This window comes from Mycena indigotica (genome assembly GCF_014461135.1).
Source record: "Mycena indigotica strain 171206Taipei chromosome Unknown Mind.scaff0009, whole genome shotgun sequence".
Lineage (NCBI taxonomy): Eukaryota > Fungi > Basidiomycota > Agaricomycetes > Agaricales > Mycenaceae > Mycena > Mycena indigotica.
This window is the reverse complement of record NW_023503008.1, coordinates 1,114,655-1,140,294: the sequence shown is the minus strand read 5'-3', so window position 1 is coordinate 1,140,294 and position 25,640 is coordinate 1,114,655. Positions and strand designations below refer to the sequence as shown.

At 49.6% G+C, this 25,640-nt stretch overlaps 12 protein-coding genes across 12 annotated transcripts; 8 read left to right on the top strand and 4 right to left on the bottom strand.

Annotated features, from left to right (window-relative positions):
- Positions 1-38: 38 nt before the first annotated feature.
- MIND_01018700 (uncharacterized protein) lies at positions 39-4,023 on the bottom strand (the record flags this gene model as incomplete). Its single annotated transcript, XM_037366779.1, has 13 exons — positions 3,775-4,023; positions 3,526-3,729; positions 3,400-3,475; positions 3,331-3,350; positions 2,798-3,283; positions 2,471-2,744; positions 1,968-2,198; positions 1,791-1,919; positions 1,682-1,743; positions 1,605-1,634; positions 1,549-1,555; positions 1,328-1,497; positions 39-1,277 (listed from the first exon to the last, which is right to left on the bottom strand). The coding sequence occupies exons 1-13, from the start codon at positions 4,009-4,011 to the stop codon at positions 39-41; spliced, it is 3,165 nt and encodes a 1,054-aa protein (XP_037216173.1). The 5' UTR covers positions 4,012-4,023.
- Positions 4,024-4,607: 584 nt separating this feature from the next.
- MIND_01018600 (Serine/threonine protein kinase) lies at positions 4,608-6,736 on the top strand (the record flags this gene model as incomplete). The annotated part of the gene is made up of 4 exons (XM_037366778.1): positions 4,608-4,770; positions 4,824-4,873; positions 4,919-5,255; positions 5,307-6,736. The coding sequence occupies exons 1-4, from the start codon at positions 4,647-4,649 to the stop codon at positions 6,734-6,736; spliced, it is 1,941 nt and encodes a 646-aa protein (XP_037216172.1). The 5' UTR covers positions 4,608-4,646.
- Positions 6,737-7,224: 488 nt separating this feature from the next.
- On the bottom strand, positions 7,225-8,107 carry MIND_01018500 (uncharacterized protein; the record flags this gene model as incomplete). Its single annotated transcript, XM_037366777.1, has 3 exons — positions 7,225-7,439; positions 7,490-8,035; positions 8,083-8,107. 3 exons carry the CDS (start codon positions 8,105-8,107, stop codon positions 7,225-7,227), a joined length of 786 nt encoding a protein of 261 aa, XP_037216171.1.
- A 122-nt stretch (positions 8,108-8,229) lies between these two features.
- Positions 8,230-10,161, top strand: MIND_01018400 (putative serine/threonine protein kinase; the record flags this gene model as incomplete). The annotated part of the gene is made up of 5 exons (XM_037366776.1): positions 8,230-8,254; positions 8,306-8,349; positions 8,385-8,634; positions 8,680-9,223; positions 9,330-10,161. 5 exons carry the CDS (start codon positions 8,230-8,232, stop codon positions 10,159-10,161), a joined length of 1,695 nt encoding a protein of 564 aa, XP_037216170.1.
- A 521-nt stretch (positions 10,162-10,682) lies between these two features.
- Positions 10,683-12,312, top strand: MIND_01018300 (Mitochondrial carrier protein; the record flags this gene model as incomplete). The annotated part of the gene is made up of 15 exons (XM_037366775.1): positions 10,683-10,725; positions 10,779-10,807; positions 10,860-10,939; positions 10,981-11,014; positions 11,065-11,134; positions 11,181-11,207; positions 11,255-11,278; positions 11,325-11,374; positions 11,419-11,688; positions 11,740-11,829; positions 11,876-11,898; positions 11,954-11,983; positions 12,032-12,068; positions 12,116-12,254; positions 12,302-12,312. The coding sequence occupies 15 exons, from the start codon at positions 10,683-10,685 to the stop codon at positions 12,310-12,312; spliced, it is 957 nt and encodes a 318-aa protein (XP_037216169.1).
- A 463-nt stretch (positions 12,313-12,775) lies between these two features.
- MIND_01018200 (uncharacterized protein) lies at positions 12,776-13,362 on the top strand (the record flags this gene model as incomplete). Its single annotated transcript, XM_037366774.1, has 2 exons — positions 12,776-13,042; positions 13,096-13,362. Exons 1-2 carry the CDS (start codon positions 12,791-12,793, stop codon positions 13,360-13,362), a joined length of 519 nt encoding a protein of 172 aa, XP_037216168.1. The 5' UTR covers positions 12,776-12,790.
- Positions 13,363-13,911: 549 nt separating this feature from the next.
- On the bottom strand, positions 13,912-16,553 carry MIND_01018100 (mRNA-capping enzyme subunit alpha; the record flags this gene model as incomplete). The annotated part of the gene is made up of 15 exons (XM_037366773.1): positions 13,912-14,130; positions 14,173-14,347; positions 14,402-14,590; positions 14,643-14,789; positions 14,839-14,918; positions 14,963-15,046; positions 15,093-15,224; positions 15,281-15,368; positions 15,422-15,484; positions 15,543-15,767; positions 15,817-16,017; positions 16,067-16,230; positions 16,290-16,351; positions 16,404-16,491; positions 16,551-16,553. The coding sequence occupies 15 exons, from the start codon at positions 16,551-16,553 to the stop codon at positions 13,912-13,914; spliced, it is 1,920 nt and encodes a 639-aa protein (XP_037216167.1).
- Positions 16,554-16,643: 90 nt separating this feature from the next.
- MIND_01018000 (Mitochondrial 54S ribosomal protein) lies at positions 16,644-17,213 on the top strand (the record flags this gene model as incomplete). The annotated part of the gene is made up of 4 exons (XM_037366772.1): positions 16,644-16,701; positions 16,746-16,838; positions 16,886-16,953; positions 17,001-17,213. The coding sequence occupies 4 exons, from the start codon at positions 16,644-16,646 to the stop codon at positions 17,211-17,213; spliced, it is 432 nt and encodes a 143-aa protein (XP_037216166.1).
- Positions 17,214-18,347: 1,134 nt separating this feature from the next.
- MIND_01017900 (ARF/SAR protein) lies at positions 18,348-19,260 on the bottom strand (the record flags this gene model as incomplete). Its single annotated transcript, XM_037366771.1, has 8 exons — positions 18,348-18,353; positions 18,403-18,425; positions 18,474-18,552; positions 18,603-18,835; positions 18,886-18,951; positions 18,998-19,058; positions 19,109-19,167; positions 19,218-19,260. 8 exons carry the CDS (start codon positions 19,258-19,260, stop codon positions 18,348-18,350), a joined length of 570 nt encoding a protein of 189 aa, XP_037216165.1.
- A 457-nt stretch (positions 19,261-19,717) lies between these two features.
- MIND_01017800 (60S ribosomal protein L7) lies at positions 19,718-20,798 on the top strand (the record flags this gene model as incomplete). Its single annotated transcript, XM_037366770.1, has 6 exons — positions 19,718-19,744; positions 19,796-19,888; positions 20,027-20,193; positions 20,241-20,378; positions 20,431-20,611; positions 20,658-20,798. 6 exons carry the CDS (start codon positions 19,718-19,720, stop codon positions 20,796-20,798), a joined length of 747 nt encoding a protein of 248 aa, XP_037216164.1.
- Positions 20,799-20,945: 147 nt separating this feature from the next.
- On the top strand, positions 20,946-23,968 carry MIND_01017700 (uncharacterized protein; the record flags this gene model as incomplete). Its single annotated transcript, XM_037366769.1, has 9 exons — positions 20,946-21,017; positions 21,068-21,800; positions 21,849-21,962; positions 22,009-22,407; positions 22,460-22,703; positions 22,745-22,973; positions 23,023-23,099; positions 23,154-23,658; positions 23,711-23,968. The coding sequence occupies 9 exons, from the start codon at positions 20,946-20,948 to the stop codon at positions 23,966-23,968; spliced, it is 2,631 nt and encodes an 876-aa protein (XP_037216163.1).
- A 355-nt stretch (positions 23,969-24,323) lies between these two features.
- MIND_01017600 (uncharacterized protein) lies at positions 24,324-25,617 on the top strand (the record flags this gene model as incomplete). The annotated part of the gene is made up of 4 exons (XM_037366768.1): positions 24,324-24,807; positions 24,848-25,002; positions 25,054-25,527; positions 25,576-25,617. The coding sequence occupies 4 exons, from the start codon at positions 24,324-24,326 to the stop codon at positions 25,615-25,617; spliced, it is 1,155 nt and encodes a 384-aa protein (XP_037216162.1).
- Positions 25,618-25,640: the final 23 nt, after the last annotated feature.

Below are 25,640 nucleotides of genomic sequence, written 5' to 3'. Positions count from 1 at the left end.
AGTCAAGAACATGCAATAGAAGCCAAAGTGCAGATCACTCAGTATCGCCGTCCACTATAGTCACGACTACTGTGCCTGCCACCATTGTTTCTATCGTAATCGTCTCTTCGATCACGCGAAAGGTTTCGCTCTCGGTCATGAGTGCCATAGCCAGGTTTTGGATACCACGCATTGGGATCCTGTCTGGAATAGCTTCCATTGCTCCCACTCGATAGAGGCGGAGCACCCAGTTCCGTCTTAACATACGTCCCATTTGGATTCCAATTACTTGCAGCATTATTCATCAAGTTTGCCTCCAGTGCTGCTGCGAGACCTTCTGCTCCGTGTTGCGACGGAATACGTGGTGGAACGATGGGACTCAGACCAAGGGATGTTGGATGTGGGGCCGTGGGTTGCTTTGCAGCTGCCCGTGCTGCGTCGATGCGCTCTTTGGCCATCCGGAATATGTCATCATCTGCAGGTGGACTGGCAGTGGCTGGGGGAGAAGGTGGAGGAACCGCTGATGGAAGAATCGGGGCAGCGGTTGTAGTTGTTACATTTGGACGCTTGCGTGGTGAAGGTGTAGGCTTTGGCTTAGTCGCTTTCGCCTTTTGGGCTGGGACGTAGTCATCGTCTGAGTCCTCTTCATTATCGTCTGCCTTGCGCTTTGTTCCGGCTAGTTTCTTCGCTGCAGTTTTGCTAGCGCCTGGTTTTGACCGCGTTTGTTTCACCGCATCGCCCGCGCAACTTTCTCCTAGTGACAATGGTGGGACTTTATATTTCTCGATGAATGTCAGGATGGCTTTTTGCAGTCGGCTGTTGTTACGAATGTCGTTAGTAATTTTCCGCAACTCCTGCCGCATGGACTTGATCGCCTTTGCCAAACCAGAGACTGTTAAGCTGCCACGGAATTTGTAGAGCAGCAGGCCAACAGCAATGAACTCAATGGGGGCAATCTTCTGCAAAACATCTTCCTGAACGCTGACAGCCTCGTATACAGCAAACGTGTTCTCAATGGCTGTTGTGAAACTTTTTTCCAGCGGGGTAGGTTCCGAAATCCATTTCTCGAGGGTTGAGAAACTGGACTGCTTGAAGTTGCCGTCGATGGATTGGAGCATTTGCGCCAAACAGCGAAAATCAGATCCACGAGAACGGTTCCATGCAAGCTGGCCACCGCTAAGAGGGGACTCGTCGTTGTTGAGGTATGCTTCCTGGATCTCACGAACAAAGTTGGCGCGAGGAGTGGAGACCACTTTGAGTTTCTCAGCGGGTGTGAGGGCGACACCAAGTTGAACGCGCTAGAAAGGATGTTTGATTGACATGCAGACGTTATAGTGGGGTTACACACGGTGAAAATTTCGCGCTCGTCCTCCTCCTTCAAATCCGAGTATTCGACGCAAACAACCGCCTTGTTGTCGAATAGCCGCTTGTACTTCTCGGGCAGCATTTTTTTACTGCGCGTTTGGTTTTCGGGATTGTCTGTATACCAATATTTCTCATTTGTGTGGGAGTCCCGGTCTGAATACCAAGTAAGGAAAGCGTTGTAATGAGATGGTATAACGGGCTTACGAGGAATCTAGTGACAGTTCAGTTCGCGGGCACACAGAAGATAGAGGCTGACTTACCAGCCCTTGCATGAAACGATGTATGGATGTCTTCGTTACTTCATGAGCAGGGCATACCAATCCAAATAAAAGCTCACTAAACGCTGTTTCCCATCGATGCATGTCCTTGTTTCTGTCCCATCCTCAATCGCGCTCACCGCTGAACACACGTAAGTAGGATGGCTGTCAGAGAGAATATAACCCCACCAAATATAACGGGAGGCACGTAGTAGTTGCGAAAGATCGAGTCAATTATCTTGATCTGCTTAGTTTCAGACCAAACCACTTCACGCTGGTAGTCAGGGTCGAGGTCGATGTCCCCGTTATCTATCTGCTCTGCTGGTGGTCAAACTGGGAAGCAAATGGCATTCTAGCATCACTCACTGAAAAGACTCTCTGTCGAGTATGTCGTTGCTCGTGGCGTTTTCAGAGAATGGCGGATGCGATAGTCCCCTTCTGTAGCCTTCGACTTGCCCTTCCGTTTCGCAGACTTCTTGGCAGGCTCGTTGTATTCATCTTCTAGTTCATCAAGGTCGGTCAAGTCGGAAAACTCGTCGTCGGACGCCATAACAAAACTTTCTCGTGTGTCGAAACACCCAACTCGAGAGTGAGAGACTAAAGCAGCGCGACAAGTGTGTGGGTGCACGTGCCGATTCTGCCATCACTGTCCGGCACACTTTATCATGACTTGCTAAGTTGAGCTAAGTTGCTTGTTCCTTTCCTTTTCATGTCAGTCTAAATTTACGAATGGAAGGCGGTCCCTCCAATCAGTCTACCCTGTACAAATACTCTCTGTATATTCCTGTCGTCTCCGCACCAGAAGAACTGCTCCAAGCAATCTCTGACTCCACCTGACCCTCCCCAAATGGCAGGGTTTCTGGAATCACCTGTAACGCTGACAAGTAAAGCATCGAAGCTTTTACCAGGAGTAAAGGACCCGATGGACTTGTCCAGATCACAAACGGCAGCTCCTCCAAGTGTAGCAAGATAGAGTAGAGTCTCCATCGAAAGCTGTTTATTCTGGAAACCCTTAAGGGATCCAGAGTGCTGCTCTTCGTCTCTGTGTTCCATAGCAATAACCTTAGAAGCGATGCTCGCATTCTGAATTGCATTTATGATGGATGGAGAATAGCCACCAGACACATCTGTCCCTAGTCCCACCTGGTAAACTAAGTGAGTCTCGTCAATACCAGTCACTGACGACCGCGACGTACCTTGATTCCATGATCTAAATACCTCCCAATTGGCGCAACGCCACTCTTAAGATGGAAGTTACTTGTCGGACAATGGGAAATTCCAGCGCCAGAAGATTCAACAAGACTGATTTCGTCTTCAGTTAGGTGGATTGCATGGGCCAGGATAGTATTGGATCTTAAAAGCCCATGCGACGCGTATATGTCCGTATATGACGCGTTTTGCGGGAACAGAGAACGAGTGAACGTGACCTCGCTTGGGTTTTCGGACACATGCGTCTGAATACGCAAGGAAGAGTCGGCGGAGGCCAATTTTCCAAGTTCTTTCAGCAGAGGGCTGGAACATGTAATGGCGAAGCGGGGAGTTAAGATAGGGTGGACAAGTCTCTCGGTCCCAAAAGTCGGCAACCGTTCGATATGAGCGACGAGAGACTTGGTTGCAGAAATAGAGGCCTCAACGGTCGGTTCTATATAGTGATCGGGGGAGTTACTGTCCATGTTGCATTTCTATAAACAAGATTGAAGAGGACCAGCAGCATTTGTTGTTGTCGTACCCCCACAAATGCTCGTTGTCCTACAGAAAGACATTAAACCCACAAATAATGCTGTGTATCGCGTCGCACCCAGAGAATGGACAATGTTGGCAAGCACCTTGGTGCCTTCAAGGTGGATCGTGCCAAAATAGCAGCATGTCGTGGTCTGTGGGCTCAGTTTAGGCAGTTCTGGAATGATGATGGCAAACAACACACTCCTGAATCTATAATGCGTCGTACGACAGAAGAGTAGGTTCGACGAGCGAACTCCGGATCGCCGAACTTGGACTCCATAGGAAACGTTATCTTCTCTAGCCAGTCGAGGAGTTCATACTGCTGACCACTGACGTGAGTGAGGAAGCGTTCGGTACGACGAGGCGGCTTGCTTACCCTCCCCATGTTTGGTACTTGCGGTGCATGCTATGGAGATGAGACACGAAGGAGCATAGGCAAGTTGAAACCAACCGTGTGTGTATCGATGAAACCCGGAACTAGGAATTCGCCAAGCCGCAAGGGGACAACTTCGATGTCGATATAGCCATGCTTGGCCATGACTTGCTGCACCATTGAGTCTTGCACATCGTCTTCTATCCAATCAATAAGACCCGTCTCTGCAACGGCTAGGAGACAGCGAGAAAGTGTCTGGGCAGTCCTCAGATCGACGGGGTTGACGACTGCGCCATAGTATACGATCGGAGCCATGATGGTCGGAAGTAAGAAAGTAGAGGCCAACATTGGCAACAAGTTGATATTGTTATCTAGTAAAATGTATCACGCGGTTGCATGCCTAAAATAAGTAACTGGTTTCTCTCCTCTCTGAACTATGAAATAAGGCCGACGCGCGGCGGAGTACAAACAGAACGTCATGATGTTCTACAATAAAAGTACACTACCTTTGACTGCCAGTGCTTTCTCCAACTCCTCTTGACCGGTCTGCCGCATGCAACTGCCGAGTACCGTGGTTGCCACACGCTGGGTATCACCAACGGGGACACGATGCCGCAGCATGCCGGAAGTGATAGCCTGTGATTGTGATGATTGATTATCAAAGACCGGTCCAGAGCTGCTGACGAGTGTGCTTTTAGATAAGCACTCAGTCCCACTTTCGGTCACCCATAAGCACAAACTCCGAACTTCGTTCTGTTTGTGAATGTCCGTTGCATGAGTCTTGCTTCTTTGAGGGATCGGGATCGAAGACGACTCTCAGAAACCTTCAACAATGCGTGAAATGAAGTTGATGAGGGCAAATTTAAAGTACCAACTCGGCGCGTAACATCGCGCGCGTGATGTGACATCCGTCTTATGAATCTCGCCAACTCGACGTGTATTTCGCGCAAATGTCCGAACCTATGGAAGTGAACTTTGCGACTTTAATCGAAGAATATAATCAGTTTTTTGGCCCACTTTATGGCCCTTCCCTTATCCAAGCGTTTACAAAGCTGGCAAAGACGTCGACGCCCGGTTCGTCTACTTGTGATTGCTCTGAAATATCAGACTCGACGATTTCCCTACAGAAGAAGACGATGGACATCGTGCCTCAGACCTATACAACTTAATCGCAGATGTTGGTCGTCTTCCGCAGTTGACGAATCATACTTATACTTTGAAGATTGTTCGCCCAATCAAAACTGCTTATGGGAACCTTAGCGAGGCCAAACAAGGACTCCAAGATCGAGTGGAGGAGCTCAAGAAGGACACAGCATTCAGCAGGGGGCAATTAGAAAAAAGCGAGAGGCAATTAGAAAAAAGCGAGACGCGACTGCAGCACGAGGAAGAAAAATACAACCAACGCTTCGAGAATATCCTCGAGCTGACGAAAAAGTTGGCTATATCCGAAACAGAACGGAATATTCTCCAAAGGCAACTGGATCAAGCTCGCGACCACATTTTCTTTCTCGAAAATAGTAAAACCGAGTTCAAGTACGGCAAAACCCTTGGCCATCATGGTATATTATTATTTATTGTTCCTGTATCTTCTTTGGCTTAAGTGTGTACAGGTTCCAGAACACGCACCCAGCTATGGGACGAGCTCAAATCACAAAATCAGGTCCGCGAAATATCCTTGAAGTTTTCGCCGACTGAGGAAGACGTCAATAATCTCGCCGCTGCAACAGAAATGTTTAAGACGCTGACTCGGGACAAAAAGGACACCTGGAAGGTCGAAAAAGACATGTACAAGGATCTCAACGAGCTCGTTCGGAAGCTATGCCCTGATGGCTCCTATACTATCGATACCCACATGGATCACAGTGTAGACACGACGATTGCCTGGAGTCCGCGCATTCCTAACGCCCTTTTCAATATCATGTTTGTCATCGAGTGGAAGCATCCGAGTGTGTCCATCACGACGGGAGGCGAACGTGGCCAGATGATCGACTACCTGCTCGCAATTCGAGAAAGGCTACCGGCACAATCAAAGTTTCATGGCATACTTTCCAATTTCATCGAGTCCGCCGTCTTTGAAGTCAATTTTCGCTCGGATGGGACCTATACCGTCCAGATCTCGACGACGAATGATTTGGTATCTGCGGTGGCGTATGCGCTCAACCAGTCTGAACGAAAAACAATCGAATTCACCCTCCCTGAATCGTATAAGGACAATGCGGAAATATTCGCGTCTACTCCAGAACACTTTGTCGCCCATGCCCCGCTTTCGAATCGCCAACACCCCCAAGTCTTCCCTGAAGCATCGCGAGTGGTGATCAAAGTGTTATCTCCGAAGGCAGATGATGTTAGCCCGAACAACTGGGCGCGCGTTTATTGGAATGAGCTGGAGATGCTGAAAAAAGTCCGTCAAAGCAAATCAATCCACATTGTCGAATATCTCCCCGATAACTTCCCCACCCTGGTCATGGTGCCTTTTGGGCGTTCGATCAATGATAACGAGGCATCTTCTACACTGAAGAACGCCGTCACAGGCGTTCTTGCTGGTCTCAAGCACATACACAAATGCGACGTAATCCACCGTGACCTTCGCCGATCCAACGTGGTTCTAATTCAGCGCGGCGACAAACCCCAACCGGTCATCATTGACTTCGGATGCGCGACCGATTCTTGGTCGAAGGAGATCCCATACGAAGGTTCGGCGCTGGCTGTACCCCCGCGTCTTCTGCTGATGAACGAGGACGAGCTCTATGATCCCCTGTTCTCTGACGATCTCTTTGCATTCATCCTCTTTGTCCAAACCTTGTTATTCCCGCTTGCTTTCGTTGGCTTTAACGTCGGACGCGTGAATCCCAATCGCGACAAATCCAAGTTTTCCTCCGAAACACATCGGCTCTTCCAACTGTGGGGGGATATAAAATCATCACCAACTTGGGGCAACTTCTACGCGGCAGCATGTAAGGAGGATTATGACTCCCTTGCAGATATGGCAAACCTGTTCACGACAATGGACACCACGAGACGTGGGAAACGGAGTGGGTGATGGAAGCTAAATTGAAGGGCCCAAGGTGCGCGAAAGACTCCTTCAAGTCAAAAACTAACCCTTGTTCAGTGTTTCGTTATTGTCCGTTGTTCTATCCTGTAGTTGATGGGTGTATGCAAACATTATCTCGCGACACAATCCCACCGCATTGTCGTGTTGTCTGATCACTTGCATGTGTCTGTGACTGAGGGAGAGCCTTGGAAGAATGGTGGCAGACATACTCAATCTTTATTAAATTCTTGAAGACGAACAATAGGAATTCGCCAAGCCGCAAGGGGACAACTTCGACGTCGATATAGCCATGCCCGGCCATGACTTGCTGTATTAATACAATCGAGTCTTGCACATTGTCTTCTATAAGACCTGTCTCTGCAGCGGCTAGAAGACAGCGAGAAAGTGCAAGAATGCTTGGGTTTGTCGCGCGACATGAAGCCCAACTTGAAGTTGACGTTGTTATCTATGCATCACGCAGTTACTTTGGTATCTACCTAGTTCACAATTAGCTCGCCCTCCACCGACTCAGGCTCGAGACCAAGGTCGTTCAACAAAGTATCATAACGAGGCCGTTGCGTGCGTTTCAAATAGCGCAACACCTTCGCCCTCCGATGCACCAGTTTCCGCAGGGATAGCTTGTTCTGCAAGTCGTGTTTACACCGCTTCAAATGTTCATATAATTTTCTTATCCTGTAGGTCAGGATGGCAGCTGGAAAGTGGCCTTAACACAACGAGTAAGAAGCGAACAGATTTACACACCTTGCACCTCAGTCCGTCCCGGATCGAAAGGGTTCTCTGGTGTGGAGAAGGCCTTGATAATCCGCCGCCTGTTCTCGTATGAAATCCCAGCAGCGTCCGCATTCCGAAGGTCGATAGCACGCGCAAAATTTTCAGCGGCGGCCTTGCTCTCCGCCGCCTGTTTTGGCACCGAAGTATTAGTCAAGGTGACCAAGTGGTCAAACAATATCTTCTTCTCGTCGCGGTGAACACCAAACGATCGATACTTTGGTATCACGACGCCCTGATATTCCTCAACCATGGATGGAGCCGTGAAGGGCTGAGAGAAAAGAGAGTCGTCAAGTAGGACTTTCGCAAGTAAAGACTCAGTCCATATCTTTTCCCCGCCGCGTCTAGTGCCTAGAATAACACTGGCTTTATTCTCCTCTTCAAACTGCGTCCGTTGCGCGCGTTTTTCTAGGTTGGCTTTTTTGAGGGCTCGGGATCGAAGACGAGTCTCAGAGACTTTCAACAGAGCAGCCGATGTATGGAACAAGTTTAAAGAGGAGTTATAGGCCAGTCTACACGCTACTGCATCGTCAATGAAATGGAAAACACGACGAAGAGCTACTTGCTTTGCCAATGGGCACGGCGTAACATGAGTGTGTGATGTGACATGTGATCATCTTCTCCTCATGCGCAAATGCCCGAAACGCCAGCAGTTGTAAAGTTTAGAGCTAATATAAAGCACTATAGCGAAGCATCCGGTCTAACGCTTGCCGATGAGCTCCTCATTCAAATTTTCAAGTGCCTTCTGTACCGATTCTGGAATACTTATCCTAACCGTTGATTCTACAGGGGATGATGTTCTCGCTGAAATTATGTCTAGCATAATCGACGGCGTATGTTGTCATTCACAGCTGAATAATCATCCAAGCTGAAGATCGTCCAACCTCTAATTACTGCTTACACCCAACTACAAGCCTCCAACAAAGAAGCTCAAAGGAAGTTCGAACAGGCGACTATCGAGAGTATGGAGAAAAGCCTTGAGCTGACGAAAGCCCAAACAAAAGTCGAGATGCTCCAGAACAACGTCAATGAGCTTTTGATTGAAAGTCGGGATCATATCAGCATGCTACAGGATGGCCCAATGAAATCCCGGTCTACAATTGCAATGGAGGAGAGTGGTACGTTGATGTCTGCTTTTTTTCGGCCATTTATCACCCCTCTAGGGTCAAGGACTCGTGCCAGACTGTGGGACGACCTCAGCCGTGACAACCGAGTTCAGTCCGGCAGCTTGAACTTTTCACCTCCTTCGAACAAAGCCGAAGATCTCGCAACTGCTAAGCAACTGCTCGACACCGTCCTCGGACAGTCGTGGCCAGACGAGGTTTCAATGTACTTATCTCTCAACAAGATCCTTGAGGCACTCACTCCAGAAGGGACGTTCGTTCATGACACGCATTCTTTTCAGAAGCTTCCGGTCGACTCGACGATCTCCTGGAAGGGCGACTTGGCGATTACCCTTTTCCATATCCTCACCATCGTTGAATGGAAATCCCTCGACACGGAGATTATATCTAGCCACAAGGGCCAGATGGTGGATTACTTGCTTGCCGTCAAAGCAAAAGTACCGGCGCACACGCAGTTGCATGGAGTCCTATCAAACCTCACCACCTCATTTGTCTTCGAAATGACTTTTGCGCAAGGGAATTACGATGTTCGAGTGCTCCGAACGGACAACCTACTTCATGCGTTGATGTATGCCATCGACAAGTCTGTGCAACGAAAATTGGACATCCAATATCCACCATACAGCTCAACTGAAATCTTTTTTTTTTTTTTTTTTTTTTTTTTTTTTTTGGATGAGCGTTTGGAGTAGCACCTTTACGTCCGCCATAGTCGTCCGCTCAACTGAAATCTTTGCTTCCACCATGGGCAACTTCATTGCGACAGTCCAGCTGCGTGACATTCCAGCTTCCCTCCACCCACGCGTCACAAAACTCTTCCCCCGTGCAACAAAAGTCGTCATGAAAACATCAGCACGACCTTCCCACACGAGTCAGCAGCAGAGTTTCTTGAACGAAGTCGAGATGACGAAAAGAGTCTGTTGTCTCGACCGATTCGTCAATGTTGTGCAATATCTCAAGGATGAGTCACCTGTTTTGTTCATGTTTCCCCATGGGCGCCCCATTGGCGATAAAGAATTGCCACTAACAATGCGAAACATTGTTCAAGGTGTTGTTGACGGCCTCAAGTACATTCACGATTGCAACATTATTCACCGAGACCTCCGACGGTCTAATGTGGTTCTCGTCAAGCAACAGGGTCACTATCAGCCCATGATTATCGACTTCGGCTGCGCTGTAGATGCCGACAAGAAGCAAATTCTATACGAGGGCTCAGCGTTGGCATACCCCCCACGGATCTTGTCGATAAACAGTCCAACTCTCTATGATCCCACCAAAGGCGATGATCTGTTTGCGTTGATCTTAATGGTGCAAACTTTGTTGTTTCCGTTATCTTTCTCGGGTTTCGACGTCCGCAAGGTTGAGCCCAGTCTGGAGCGCTCACGGGAAACCCAACGCCTGTTGGATTTATGGACGGCGCTCAAATCCTCATCTTATTGGGGTCAATTTTATCATGCCGCGGACAGGCAGGACTATAACTCTCTGAAAGAAATGTCGCAACCTTTTGTCACATTGGCCCCTTGAGCACTTCCTACGACTCTGAAGTACGGCCGACTTTGAAAGAATATATTTGTGATCATGTGTCTTTCTGACCTGAATCGACGTCGTGCCTCCGACTCGCGCTGATATCAAGGAGACTGCGCTATCTACCTGCAGCCGATGTGTGGAAGGAAGTTGAGGAGGAAGATGCGGAAGCGAGTCTACATGCTGTTGTGTGGTTAATGGAAGGAAGAACAAGAGAGGGAGGAGGAGCACTTGCTTGGGAAGTCGGCGCGTAGCATGAGTGCTAAATTTCATGTGACATGATGTGACATTGTTTGGACGGCTTATCCCAAACGCCAACCAAACGCTCTTGCCAATACACTCTAATCGAATGAGTGTATAAAAATATCTTCGCTGTTCCTCGTATGGTACCTCCGACCCTCGCCGATATCAAAGGAAATTCTATGTCGCTACTAACTGGCTCCGAGTCGGTCCGATGCTTGACTCGAGCAGTTTAAAAACCTCAGCATACCAAATGTTCTGGTCAAACGATCTCTCCAACCATGGCAGATGTCCCAAAAGTCAAGACCACCAAGGATTTTGCGAGTTGGCTCCTTCCTCTGCCTCCATATACCTCAACGATCTCAACAATCTCATAGCGGACTTCCTTCTCGGTGGCGTTGCTGCGGTGCAGCCAGATCTCCCCAATGTTCTGGCCCTCCTAATGACCTCGTGCCTAGGCTATCTCTAAGACTGGCGCTGCTCCCATTGAGCGCATCAAGCTGATGGTGCAAAATCAAGATGAAATGGTTTGCTGGCGGTTGATGAGTGCTGAGTGCTTCGCCTTGAGACTCTTGTTAGATCAAGCAAGGCCGTCTTTCGACTCCTTACCGAGGTATGTTCTCAGAATCACAGCACTTTACACAAGTCTGAACCCACTTGCAGGGGTCACAGATGCATTCGTACGCACCTACAAGGATGAGGGACTTGTCGCGCTTTGGCGAGGGAACGGCAAGTTATCTTTCATTATATAACTTTTCGCTATCTTAATCTCACGACAGGGACCAATGTCATTCGGTACTTTCCAAGTTTGTGCATATAAAGCGGAGCATCCGATTTGACTAACGGTCATCAGCACAAGCCTTGAATTTCGCTTTCAGTGCGGCATTGCATTTAGTGGTTGCTATTTCCTCACCTCAATTCAGAGGATTACTTTAAAGCGCTGTTTGGTTTTAGAAAATCAGACGGGTACTGGGTACGCCACCAAGTATTATCACACTTCTGCTCACGGTGATATAGACCTGGTTTGCTGGTAATATTGCTTCTGGTGCAGGCGCAGGTGCTTCCAGTAGCCTGTTTGTGTATTCTCTCGACTACGCTCGTACTCGCTTGTCGAGCGACGCAAAATCCACTAAACCTGGTGGACAGCGTCAATTCACTGGCCTTATTGATGTGTACAAACAAACCCTTGCAACTGATGGCGTGCGTGGTCTATACCGTGGGTTTGGCCCCAGCATAGTGGGCATTATGATCTACCGGGGGTTCTACTTTGGTGTCTACGATACGTTGGTCAGTCATTTGACTTGTGTGAGTGATGATTGTTTACGAGGTTTCTTGCAGAAGCCCACCGTGCTCGTCGGTCCTTTGGAGGGCTCGTTCCTCGCGTCGTTTGCTCTGGGATGGTGTGTAACGACTGCGGCTGGTATTGCGGTAAGTGCTTGCTATATGGTTGAGGGCATGGTCTAATTTACTGTAGGCGTATCCCATGGACACGATTCGGTATTTTCTGGTTATTGTTGCCCCCAAAATCCCATATTTAACCACGATTTTGTAGGAGAAGAATGATGATGACAAGTGGTAGTGGGTGAGGGAGTTCCCCGTGTGGCGACCCTAATTAATCGCGCTTTCACAGAATACATTACAAATCAACCTTTGATGCCGCAAAGCAGGTACAAGCACCACACGGTTCCGTCGTCCGAAGCTAATTCGGACTCAGATTATGGGTAAAGAAGGCGCCAAATCTCTATTCAAAGGTGCCGGAGCGAACATTCTTCGTGGCGTGGCGAGTGCGGGAGTGTTGGCGTTGTACGATAAATTCCAAGCCCTTATGTTCGCGGGCAAGGTCTATTCCGCTGGTTCGTGTTATCTTGCTAATTGTCTTGGTATTACTGACGAGGATTAGGATCAGGTTAGTTCTAATAATGTCTCCTCAACCGTAGATATTTGTTTTGCAATGGAAGCTTACTTATTGCACACGATTCGCCATTTGCCACGCTCATCAGTCCAGATGCCTACGAGGAATATCCGGCACCGGCCCTTTCACATCTGACCGACGGCGGTCCGACGCAAAACAAGGTGATAAATCCCTGGTCTCGGACAATATCCGAGCCCGTAGTGAGGTAGTCCTAGGTCATTCCACGCAGCCAGAATGATTGGCCAACAAGCGAGTGATGGCACCTTCAGTACGAGAGCGCGTCGAAACCGAGAATGAGCGCGTTTTTACGCGTTTTTTTACGTGTTACATGGGCGCCAATAGACTAGCAATGGCCCGCAAACGAGCGAGACACAATAGAGTGGAATTGGTCGTGAGCTTTTTGGCTCTTCACATCGGTCACACGCCTACTTAAAGGCACAAGGTCGTCACGCTTTGTTTCTCAGGTTGAGCTCTGGCATGCCCCCAGCGTTGCGCCGGTCGTCCTCCTCCCCATCAGTTCGCTCGTCTGCTGCCCCGTACCCAAATATTGGAATGCTGCCCCCTGGTTCACGCAGCAACGGTCACCGTCGCTCAACTGGCTCAGAAACCAGTATCAGACGAGTTCTGCAAGACATCGAATGGTGGAGAGTAACCGATGGACAGTTCACTCACGAGGAGGACTCGGAGGAACAAGACCAGCCAACAGACGGTGCTGGCTCACCGCTCGAGGTATGCGAAAAAAAAACCTGGAATAGCAGTGCCATTTACCGACTTATTTCCAGTTGGCGCCCGTCGCAGAAATGGCAGCTCTGTCCATCTCGCCCAGCCGACATGGCCAGGAATCGTCGACTTCATCAGTGGAGTCGACACCTGACCAGGCCCAGCCATCGGCTTTGTTCCAGCCCGACACGCCTCCACCGGCGCTTAGACGGACTCGCAGTGATACATCTCCAGTGATGTTGTCAATGCTCTCCATAGACGACCTCGAGCACCAATATGCCGACTTTGCGACATCACCACTATCCTCTCCTCTCCTCTTCTCCCATTAAACAGCCGTCATAGGGCGTGCTGACACCTTTCTTAAAAAAACAACCCTGCATTTCCCCCACTACCATTCTTGCATTATCTGGCACGACCTAATTACGAACGCCAAAACACACACACCGGGCCATCCAATCCACCTATATCGGACCAGAACCGACAGCAACAACAGCAACAACGCTCCTACCAAAACCTTGCACACAATTTTATTTATTCCTCAATCTGTACGACTAGATATGCTGCTCCTCTCCAAAATGCTTTCGATGCTTTGCGTCACGATCTCGATGACTTGTTTGTTTTACGAGTGTCCTTGTACCACGATTACGCCCTTGTACGACCATCTGTTGTTGTTCCCTTAACGAATACAAAAAAATTCTGGTCCCTGTCTGCCGTGGTAAGATAGCCAGTATGATGAGCGCCCTTGGGATCCACAAAACGTCCTTCTATTCCATTCTAAATCACGGCTCCTCCCTCCCGAACACCCGCAAAGCAGGTGGAGTGGCACTAGACACTTGGCAGCGACGACAAAACGCGTCTGTCGGGTACATCACCCTCGTCTAGCGTTTCATGCCCGCGACAACCGGTGGCCCGCTAACTTTACTCCATTGCGAAGTCGCGAGCGTGCCGTATCGGAGGTCTAATGGCGGGAGCTGTGAATGATGGTTCGTAGGTCGGGGAGCTGGCTGAATGGGTGGGGGTTGTGCTTGAGGATTTGCTTGTCGCGCTTTCCATGCATTCCGAATAGCATTCGAGCGCTCAACAAGCTGGAGAAAGAGCTACATCAGAAAAAGGGATCGTGGGTGGGTTGTCCAACTTACGATATCCTGCTCGACTCCGTCCATGATACTTTGAATAATCTTCTCGACTATGGAGCGATGATTCCCGTTCTGTTTGTCGTTTCTAAAGCGCATCCACCGCCAGCCGTTGACAGATGGGTCCCAGTGGACTTCCACAATCCGGTCATCGTATTGCTCGCCAGAAGCCTTCATTCTGCTTGCACACGACATGTAAGCGGGGCGGCCGAGAGAAGTCGTATAAACTGCTTACCGTTCCCACTCCTCGTCGTCAACATACATTGAGTCGTATTGTTCATAGCGATCACCGCCGCACCAGGCCTGCAATAAAAAGACCGGTTTCGCACAAAAGTCCGGCACCGAAGGATCGTCTCGTGACGGGGGGAATCGCAGGATCAGCTTGAAGTCGACAGAATTCTCTGACGGTGGCTTCCATTTCAAGCTGTCCGCCGTCATTAGCAAGGGAAAATAATGGGAATCGAGAACTCGAGAACTTGTCTAACATATTGGTGTCTGTGGCAGGCGTATACGGGGCGTTCACGCATGTGTAAATTAGCCCGTCGCTACCGTGCTGTAAGTTGGGCATGTCGGCGAAAACTTGCTCCGCGTGGTAGGACATCCTAATCTCCTTGACGCGAATGCTTAATTGCGTTGAGCCTAAGAAGGCGATTGGTTAAGCAACAAACCTACTCAAATGGATGGGTTTTCACGACATGGCTGTGATCCCGTTTCATTTTGTCGAAAGGTTTGTAGAACCATTCTTTCAGCCTCTGTGGGCGAGTCAGAGAATCGTATAATTAGACGAAATGCATACGCCATAACGCTTGTCCAGCGGTCGCGACATGACATTTTGGTCATTGACAACTAAGCAGTCGAAAGCTAACAATCGCAACGTTTCCTAACGGCCAAGTCAGTAAGAATAAAAAGTAGATATTGCCACACACTTGGTTTGTTCGTGGATCAACGTCATACACAAGTTCGCCATCGACGATGGTATTCAGCATAGGATGTTGCGGATTTTCGTGATGAGGAAAGTACAGCCCATCGACATGATAGAAGTCATTATTGCGGTCGAACTAGAACGCGGGTTCAACACAAGAGACGAGACGGAAAAGCCAAAGACGCGGCGCACAAGATACACTAGTTGACTGCCGGTGCTGGGGTCTGTAAGGACAACGAGTAGGACTCTGACTCCATCGGACTTTTCGCAAACCCAGAAGCTGGAAAGACGATGTTGAAGAACAAAGACAGCAACGTTGGCGACACTACGCACTCTTGTGATTCGAGCCGAGCCAAATCTGCTTGAGAAAAGCTGACGGGTTGACTGCCAGGAAACCTTTGCAAGATTGTCGCATTGTGACAAATTCAGTCTACTTGAACTTGAAAATGCTCACTTGTTCTTGTCCACACCCGATATACTCGCAACACTTTCCCTTAACCAAATTTCCTGCTCTGAATGGGGTTCGACACGTTGACCGGGGATCTCAGGAATGCGCGGGGGCATGAATGTGGTGTTTGGCAAAAAGTAGGGGGAGTCATCAAATAACGATGTCACGATGATCAAGTATACATTGCAAGTCATACTACGCAAAACCAACTCATCGGTCTTCGGCCCATTCCTTTCGTAGAGTGTCAGCAACACAATGCAGAATGATAGCGTGCACATACGTTCTCTTTCTTGATTTGAGCCTTTTTAAACAAGCGATTAGCACGATAACCCAACACGAGGCAAAACAACAAACCTCTTCTTCCGGGGTGAAATCGTTGACAATGTTGAAAAGTTTTCGGATTTCCTCGGGAGTCTTGCCCTTGATCATGTTAGCGACGGTTTTGCAGCCAACATCCAGGAGTTGTTTGATATCGAGGTAGCTGCGGCCATTATTGATGTAGCGCAACGGAAATGAGAAGAAACGCCTACTTAGCAGCCAAGATGATTTCGAATAAAAGTTCCTGGTCGACCGTGATGAACTTTTGGTCCCACTCTGAAATGTCGGTGGTCCGTTTGCGAGTTTCGTCTTGAGATTGGTCGGCATCAGCTTGGGGCAGGGGTTCGCCTTTGTGGTGCTCGCAGTACTCCAAGACCTAATCGCACACCGGATGTCAGTGAAACAACAAGCAACCGGCCAGTCCAGTATGTGTACCTTCTTCAAAACGCTCGACGACACGTTGGGGAGGGGAATGGGTTGGTCAGATTCGCCAACATCTAGATGACGGGTAAGTAAATTTTTTCAAAGGGCCGTAAATATGAAATGGACCCTCAAGCATGTTGCGGATAAGCACGCTGCGCTCAACAACATCCTTCTCAGCAGTGAATTGCTCGTTGTCAGAAGTCACGAGGAGGACCTAGTGGCATGATAAGTGAGCCAAAAGCCGCATTTTCGTGATCGCAGGCACAAACGCACCATGGTACAGAAAAGATAAAGGTTGTGGGTGTGTGTGAGGGTCGAGAGACAAGGAGTGCTCTGAATGTGACTGATGGAGGTCACACACATTAGATGTCTTTCCTGACTCGTTGCCTTGATGCAATAACTCACAGTCCTTTCTCTGCGCTTGGTACGCCTCAGCAATTATATTGACCTTGGTCTAACGACTCAAAGGCGCGGTGCGAAACGCTACTAAACGTGCTGGCGGTACGGTGCATAACCATGGGGGTTCACCAGGCAAGCGTTTAGGTGTCAAAAAATTCTCGGGTATGACTGCTCGGCGTTTCCAATATGCAATGCTCATAACGACCCAGATCAGTATGTTGTCCCGGGCAACATCATCGTGCGTCAGCGGGGAACACTCTTCCACCCAGGGCCTCATGTTAACACCTTCCGAACTTTTCTTGATTCCTACTGATACAATTACAGGTTAAGATGGGTCGCGACCATACTATATACGCCATCACACCAGGATTTGTGCGCTTCTACAAGGAGAAATGGATGCGTGGAGAACGGAGATTCGTTGGACTGGTATTGGATCGGGGAGAGGTTTTGCCTCGAGACGAGTCGGCTAGAGGGCGGAGTCGCTACTGTGGATTGGTGAACCTTAGAGAAACACCACAACCAATGCAATCCGCTTAACCCAGTCTCACCGCAAGGCGTGGAAGTCTTCGACTGACATGCAGGAAGGAATCGATAGTTCCTGTAGGACAATTGACCAAAATGACTTGTTGGAGTTGCGCAAAATATCGGAGGAAGGCCTCGATTTGGTCCCAAGTCATGCTTTCAAGGTCGAGGGTCGTCAATCGCAAAGTCTTGACAGAGCAATACCCATATCCAGGCCTGCCCAAAGCGAACAAAAAGTCTTCCATAACTTCATGGTCTAGGTCTTCCAACTCAAGAACCTCGACGTTAACCAGTTGTGCCTGCAATGTGTCCAGAAATGGCGCACAATCATGATGAATGCCATCCGAGTTGAGAGACGCATGAAGCCGAGACAGTTTCAGCTCCAGTACGTTAGTAGATTGGTTTCTTCCCAACCCAGAGCTCAAAAACATGGTTGGAACGGACACATCGCAGAGTTCAAGCCGGTTCTGGGGCTTGAGCATCCAATCGTAAATGCGATAATTGGAGTCGACCATTGCAAGCTGCCCACCCACACTCAGGACTTGGAGACGAGGTATATGAAGCAAACCCAAGTCGACAGTGTAAGACCGAGTGGGTGGCAACTCGTCCAACGGTTGTATAACCGCAACGTCGAGGCGCTGCAAATGAGGATATATTTGACCTTCCATGGCAGCCAACATAGCGTCCCATCCAACAGGACAAGCATGGATCTGGAGTGTGATACAGCGTGGCATTACAGGGAGAAAAAGCTCAATGAGCAAATCGAGCCTTGATTCCTGGTCGCCATCGAGTGAAATTCGAAGAGACATAGGTCGGTCTCTCGCTCTGGACAATTGCCACCCAATGACTTGAGCATGGGCAACATCGCGCTCCCGAATTTCGAGGGTGGTCCAGAATTCTGCGTTGGTGGCAATGGCACGCCAGAGTCGATTGACATGTGAAGCTTGGGTGGTATCTAGAAGTGAGAGATGGCTGAATATGGCGAAGAGGATTTCGCGGGGTAGAGAGTGAATGCTCATGAGTATGAGTGATAGTGGTGAATGCGGACACGTGAGCGCGTTTTTGGAAACAAGCATATGGATTGCAAAGAAAAACGCCATACTGAAGCGAAAACCAGTCCACAAAGCAAAGTCTAATGTACGAACTGACTCAAATCTGGCAAAGAGCGTCAGACGAAGGAGAAGTTTTGAAAGCAACCACATACGTATTGTGATACCCAGCGGAAACCTAGTAGAGAATGTGAGCAAAAGAACTGAGCTAGGATTGAGAGAGTACCCTCTCCATAACCCTGTCGCTGAACGACAGAGCACATGAACATTTCAATGGGGCGAATGTCGTTAAGAGGAACTTTGCCCTACAAGGCTGTTAGTCCAAGGCTGGAGGCTGAGTTATTTTAAAACCAACCTTGCCAGTCGTCTGGTAGAGACCAAGATGGTGGCGAAGCTCCTCCTCACTGACAGCGCCAGGCGCATCAATCTTGTTGCCAAGAATAAGGAATGGGACCCTGTTCAACTGCTCGATATTGAGGAGTGCGTCAAGCTCTGCCTTGGACTCGGAGAAACGCTCAAAGTCGGCACTGTCGACAAGGAAAATGATAGCGTCGACTTCGGGGAAGTAGTCGCGCCACAAGCGACGAGCTAAGGAATATGATAAGCAGCTACATTGCCACGAAACAGTTGACACTCACCTTGCTGATGTCCACCAAGGTCGTGGGTTGTGAATTTAATGTTGCCAATAGCGAGCTCCTCTGACGCTGATGAGAGAGTGAGTAAGGTGATATGATAGGGTGGTAGACATACTCGGATGGAGCGTTGGCTGCAAGGTTGCCAGCCGGTCGTTTTTCAGCATGTGCAAGAGAGTCTAATGCTGATGAGATATGACCATTGGTTGAAGGACAAAAGAAGACTTGCCGTTTTGCCAGCATTGTCGAGACCGAGGAAGAGGATTTTAGCATTCTTGTGCATCAGCCCTTTATATACCGTTCAGCGTGTAGTTACAGCGACAACGGATAGGGCATACCAAGTTGCGCAAGGACATCCCAGAACCAGTTGAGAATGAACATGTTGAGTAAAAGAAAACAAGCTGAGTGCGGGTTGAAGTGAGTGTAAAGTGCAGGTAGCACAGCTATGGCTTACGTGGCGAATTGATAGCCACGCACAACGGTTCTTTCAACCATCTTCCACGGTTTCGGTGAACTTGTTGAAGAACAAATTTCACTCCAATTCGAGCTTAACGCTACATATTCATGGTGCTGAGGCTCCGAAATAAGAGTTGGGCGACGCAGAAGCGTCTCCAAGCAATAATTCCATACGCTAGACCAAGCCCATAGTTTTACCGACTCTTACGAGGGCCGATACGACCTTAACACGCTCTTATCCAAGGCACAGAATCACGGTTCGGGAGTTCAGATGCAGGAATAGGCTCATGTGGATGGAAGCTCCCCGGGCCGGCCATCAACGTGACAGCCTGTTACGCTAGGCAGTCTGATCACGTTTTCCACATTTCCTTCAAGACCCTCCATGGCCCCGACCGTCCCCTCCGCCACGGTCTGTTATTATCCCCTTCCCTGACTTGCACCCTGATGAAATCGCATGCAGACCATTGAGGTCCCGGAGACCCTCCTCAAAAAGCGCAAGCAGAACGACAAGGCGAGGGAGGACCGTCTTGCTGCTGCCCTTGCTGCCAAAAAGGTTCGTCCTCACTCCCTGGCTCTTTGTGATGCATACTTCTTGAATGGCTATATCCCATGCTGCCTTTCAACATACCATCTTTCGGGACTGACCTGCTCCTGCCGTCTTGAATCAACTTTTTTTTGACACTTGTTGTAGGCGTCCAAAGCAAAGCGCAAGGTTATCTTCAAGCGCGCTGAGTCCTATGTGAAGGAATATCGTGCGAAGGAGCTCGAGGAGATTCGTCTGAAACGGGCTGCCCGGACGGCTGGTGATTTCTATGTGCCCGCCCAATCAAAAGTTTACTTCGTCATCCGTATTCGAGGGTGTGTCCCTCTCACCTTGTTACTTCTCTGAAACTCACGGCCCTCAGTATCAACGAAATCGCCCCCAAACCGCGCAAGATTTTGCAACTTCTCCGCCTCCTGCAAATCAACAATGGTGTCTTTGTCAAAGTCACGAAGGCAACCCAGCAGATGCTGAGACTTGTTGAGCCTTATATCACTTACGGGTGCGTAGTTGATCAAACGTGTTTCTCTTGTGAAGCCAAACTGTGTCTCTAGCGAGCCGAACCTCAAATCTGTTCGGGAACTTATCTACAAGCGTGGATACGGCAAAGTCGACAAGCAGCGCATTCCCCTCTCCAACAACGCCGTCATCGAGGCTTCTCTTGGCAAATATGGTATTCTCTGCGTTGAGGATCTCGTCCACGAGATTGTCACGGCTGGCCCCAACTTCAAACAGGTATGCGTTTTTATAATGCCTTTATCTCCTTCTGATCCAAATGAAGGCCGCCAACTTCCTGTGGCCGTTCAAACTCTCCAACCCCACCGGTGGCTGGCGGACCCGCAAGTTCAAGCACTTCGTGCAGGGTGGAGACTTCGGTGACCGAGAGGCGAACATCAACAAGCTCATCCGGCAGATGAACTAGGGCGTTCTTTTCTTCATTCTACGTATGCGTATGCACGAAATGCCAATGCCATGTCCTTGTCTCTGTATTGGCCGCCTAGATAAAGAAAGTGTGACATGATGTCAACGCGACTTGCTTTTGACCACTTTGCTTCCGTCGGCTCGATCAATGTCGCCCTCGGAGTCTACAAAAGAAAAGGCAAAGTATTTTATAACCAAGCTCTTCGACCTCGACTCGGATGTAAGCATATGACTCGTTAGCTTAGATGATCGCCAATGACCTCGCCTCAGAAAACAGACAAACCACCGGCAACTCCACCCAAGCCAGCGCAGAACTACTATGGCAGCTATTCTACGGCACGACCTGAGAATGATCTCGCGTATGGCTTTGGGCAAATGAATTTAAACAGCACTCCCCCGAGACCACCAAATCAATTCGTGGGCGGTTTCCACCCGAACCAGTTCAATCCTAGTCCATTACCCCGTCCTCCTGCTATGCCGATGCCTGTTCCGAATTTTCCTAATGGCCAGACATCAATGACAATGCAATACGCGCTGCAGGAGACTTCCGAGCCTCCGAGCTTTCTGGCTCCTCCAGCATTCACTGGCCGTCCCCATTCATTACCTCCCGCTACTCCACAGCAATCAACAGCAGATTCTCCCTTCATCTCTCCTCAGCCCTCTCCATCTGCGTCTTCGTCACCATCTCCATCTGGGCGAACCAAACCTCGACCCCGGCGGTCAAATTCTGCACCCACCGTAGAGACTTGCGCGGGATATACCAAAGCTGGGAAACGATGCACACGCGAAGTCAAGTCGCGAGGCCCTGCTTTCTCATATCGCATGAATGGGGACGATTTTGATGTCGATGGTAACTTGAGCAGCGAGGCACCCGTTGAACGATTCTGCTACCAGCACATTAAAGACTTCGTCAGTAGTGTTGGCGCTGCGACAGGGTTTTATGCGCGCAAGTGGATGGGCGAAGGAAAAGAGCGAGGCGACGAAGTATGGGTGTCGTTCGCAGGTAATTCTGCGTACTGGTATTGTTGATCACTATCTGATAACAGGTTAGACTTTATTCCTTCGTACCTTTCTCCAGAGACACAGGTCGCCTTACGAGTGGAAATGGAAAAAGTCCGGTCACCAAAGGATGTTGAAGGATACATCTACACTTTTGAGATTCGGGGTATGTTCTGCCTAAGATAACGACTTGATACTTTATCATCTTGCAGACCCGAATTCGACGCAGATTCAACTCAAGACAGGAAGAACAACACATCTTGTGCGACGACTTGATCAGTGGTCTAAACAATGCTCCTCGCGAGAGCATGTACTCCGGGGTTGGTATCCTGGTGGTGTTGATCCTGACACTGGTTTACCCGCGACCAGTCTGATGAAAGGGCGCGTTGAAGCTGGTCATAAAGGGCCGGCGTGTCATAGACTGGAGCGCCTCATTCATCTGGAGCTTGCAGATTTAGTAGCTGAGGGCCAATATCTCCAACCGGCCTGGAAGAGTTTCAAACGAGGTCAAACAGTTGCTGCAGCCCCAATCGTTGTGGACAGCGCGCCCTCAACTCCAAACAAGAAACCCGCCGCGGCATCCCTCGGATCAGGCCCACCATGCCCCGATTGTGAGTCGTCGCTCGAAACAAAAGAGCAATTTTGGTTAAATGCCAACGAAAGGCGGGAAACAGCACAAGGAGATTTTTACGTTTACGCGTATCAAGAAGGGCCCCGCTGAAGGGCAAAGAGTGGGAAGGGATCGTGCAGCCTGTCGTCCAGCGATGGGCAAGCTTTGTAGAGGAATACGTAGGATGAATGGATGCCGGGTTCAATGTCCAATTGTCTCTTTTGTTGTGCTTACGTCAGCTGTCATTTACCGCCCTTCATTCTTTTCGAGCACAATGGCCATGCTCAAAGCCTTATTGTCTCTGGGAAAACGCTATAAAATGCATCGAGGAGGAGAAGACGTCTCAATCATTACTCCTCTTACTTCCACCACCCACCCACTCACTCTTTCCATACCGATATCATGCTTACGAAACTCGCCCTACTCTCTGCCTGCTTCCTGGCCGTCATTCCTCGACCTGCTCGGGGTGCAACAATTAATGTCGTCGTCGGGGGCACTGGCACTCTTGCCTACACTCCAAATCAAGTCACCGCTCAGCCGGGGGACGTAATTCAGTTCACCTTCAAGGTGATTGGGCAATCTAACCGCCTTCACCAAGCCACTCACTTCTTTCTAGCAAAAAAACCATACTATCACGCAAAGTTCGCTAGCGAATCCTTGCTCCCCACTTGCTGGTGGTTTTGACTCTGGATTGTTCGTCATGTTGCACTTCCATTCTGTTGATATTGACTGAAGAAAACCCGATAGTGTTCCTGTCGCCGCCGATGAAACCGACTTCCCCCTTGCTCAGCTCCGTGTCAAAGACACGAATCCCATCTGGATCTACTGCAAGCAAGCGAATCATTGTCAACAAGGCATGGTATTCGCAGTCAACGGCGGAGATAAATTTGGTGCCTTCGAGGCTGCAGCGAAAGGCCTTAGTCCTCCTGCATCGTCTGTTGTATCCTCATCGACCCCCACATCCTCCTCTGCTCCTTCCGCTCCCAGCACTCCAAGTTCTTCTCACCATGTGGTCACCGTTGGCGCTAGTGGCGGCCTGACTTTCTCGCCAGCCAACATTACCGCTCAGCCAGGGGATCTTGTTACTTTTACATTTGCGACCAAGAACCATACCGTCACGCAGAGCTCTTTTTCCGACCCGTGTCGGCCGATCTCACAAACGAGTGCTGGCCAGGCTGGCTTCGACTCGGGCTTCATGTTTGTTGACCCCAGTGCGGCAACCCTTCCGACATTCACCATCCAAATTAACGACGTATGTGTAATCTGTTCGTCTCATCCTTTCCTAGTGTTAACACTTCCTTTAGACCTCTCCCATCTGGATCTATTGCCGTCAAGCTGGGCACTGCGGCAAGGGGATGGTGGCCAGCATAAACTCGGTTGAGACCGGGCCCAATACTTTCGATGCCTTCAAGGCGAAGGCCATCCAACTTAACGGAACTAGTGCATCCAACTCCAGCCCTGCAGCTCCCTCCCAATCCAATGGCGCAGAAAACTTGCTTTCCACCCGCGGTGCGGGTCTGCTACTTACACTTGGGGCCCTCGCTGTCGGGTTGGCTCTATGATTCCTCTCTCTCTCTTCCTCGCTTGATCATGACCGCTACGCTCGACGACTGTATTTCTAGTCATGACAGCCATTCATCTGTACCCTATTTCGCATTCGGACTCTCATATAACTGTAGCGTATCCTGGTGTAGCTTGCTATTGGGTTTATAGAATAATCTGCTTGGGACCCAACTCTGCTGTGACCGTGTGAACTAATTGAGCTGTCATCTTTGGCGCAAACGAGCTTGAGCGAAGGTGAGTTCTTCGTCCTTCGACCCGCTCCCTCCATCTTTCCCCTCACTACGACTCCCGTCCATTCCCCAGACCCCACTCCACCGAAAACTCAACCCCAATCCTTGCATATCCGTTGGCGAAATGGCTGATTCTAGCCGCAAGCGGTCGCGCTCTCCTTCTGACAGTGAACAGCAGAAAACCTCCAAGCGACCCAACACTGGCGCACCATCCAACTCGCATGACTCCCCACCCGGCCACTCGACGGGCTCGAATCCACCGCCTGCAGATATGACCAGCACTGAAAAACCAGCTTCTCCAGGCTCGACCCACTCGAATGATGCCAAACAACAAAGCTCAGCAGATAGCCAAGCACCCGCGCCTTCGCCCATGATTCATATGCGCTGCCTTATTGTCACGCAGGACGCCTCTATCATCATCGGCAAGGGCGGGTCGCACGTCAACGAAATCCGGGAGAAGAGTGGTGCTCGCGTCATGGTCTCTGAAAGTATCCCAGGCAACCCAGAACGAATCTTGAATGTTAGCGGTCCTCTCGACGCTGTTTCCAAGGCATGTTTTGCTTCTGGTCTTATTGTCTGCTTATGCAAGCCAGGCATTTGGCCTTATTGTGCGACGCATTAACGACGAACCCTTTGACGTTCCCTCAGTTCCTGGTAGTCGTGCGGTGACTATCAAGTTTATGATTCCCAACTCTCGCATGGGCTCTGTAATTGGCAAACAGGGCTCCAAAATCAAAGAGATTCAGGACGCAAGCGGTGCAAGACTCAATGCTAGTGAGGGAATGCTTCCAGGGTCGACTGAGGTGTGTTGCATCTTCGTCTTTCTTGCTTTCCCTCTAACATCAATGACCCAGCGTGTTCTGAGTGTTGCTGGAGTTGCTGATGCTATTCACATCGCGACATACTACATTGGCACGATTCTCATTGAAGCCCAGGAGCGCATGCCTTCTTCTGCGACTTCCACTTACCGTCCGTCATCAAACTCTCGTCGCCCCGCGCCTCAATCGTACCCCCCTTCTTCCTACACCGGCTCGACATACGTTCCAGGATATTCTAATCCATATGCCCCACCACCTCCGCAACAGCACAACCCCGTTCCCCAGCAGCATCAGCAGCAAATATATATTCCCAACGACCTTGTTGGTTGCATTATCGGGAAGGGAGGCAGCAAGATAAACGAGATTCGACACATGAGTGCCAGCACAATCAAAATAATGGAGCCTGGCGCAGTAGCACCTGGAGGAAATCCTGGCGGAGAAAACGAACGTCTTGTTGTGATCACTGGGCAACCTGCAAACATCCAAATGGCAGTTCAATTACTTTATCATGTGCGTCTAGCTCCAGCTTCTTTCTCCTCTTCTCAAGTTTCCTCTCAGCGACTTGAGCAAGAAAAGCAAAAGCAGCTCCGTGGTCCGTGAAGGCTTCTTTCTTGGTCGACTTC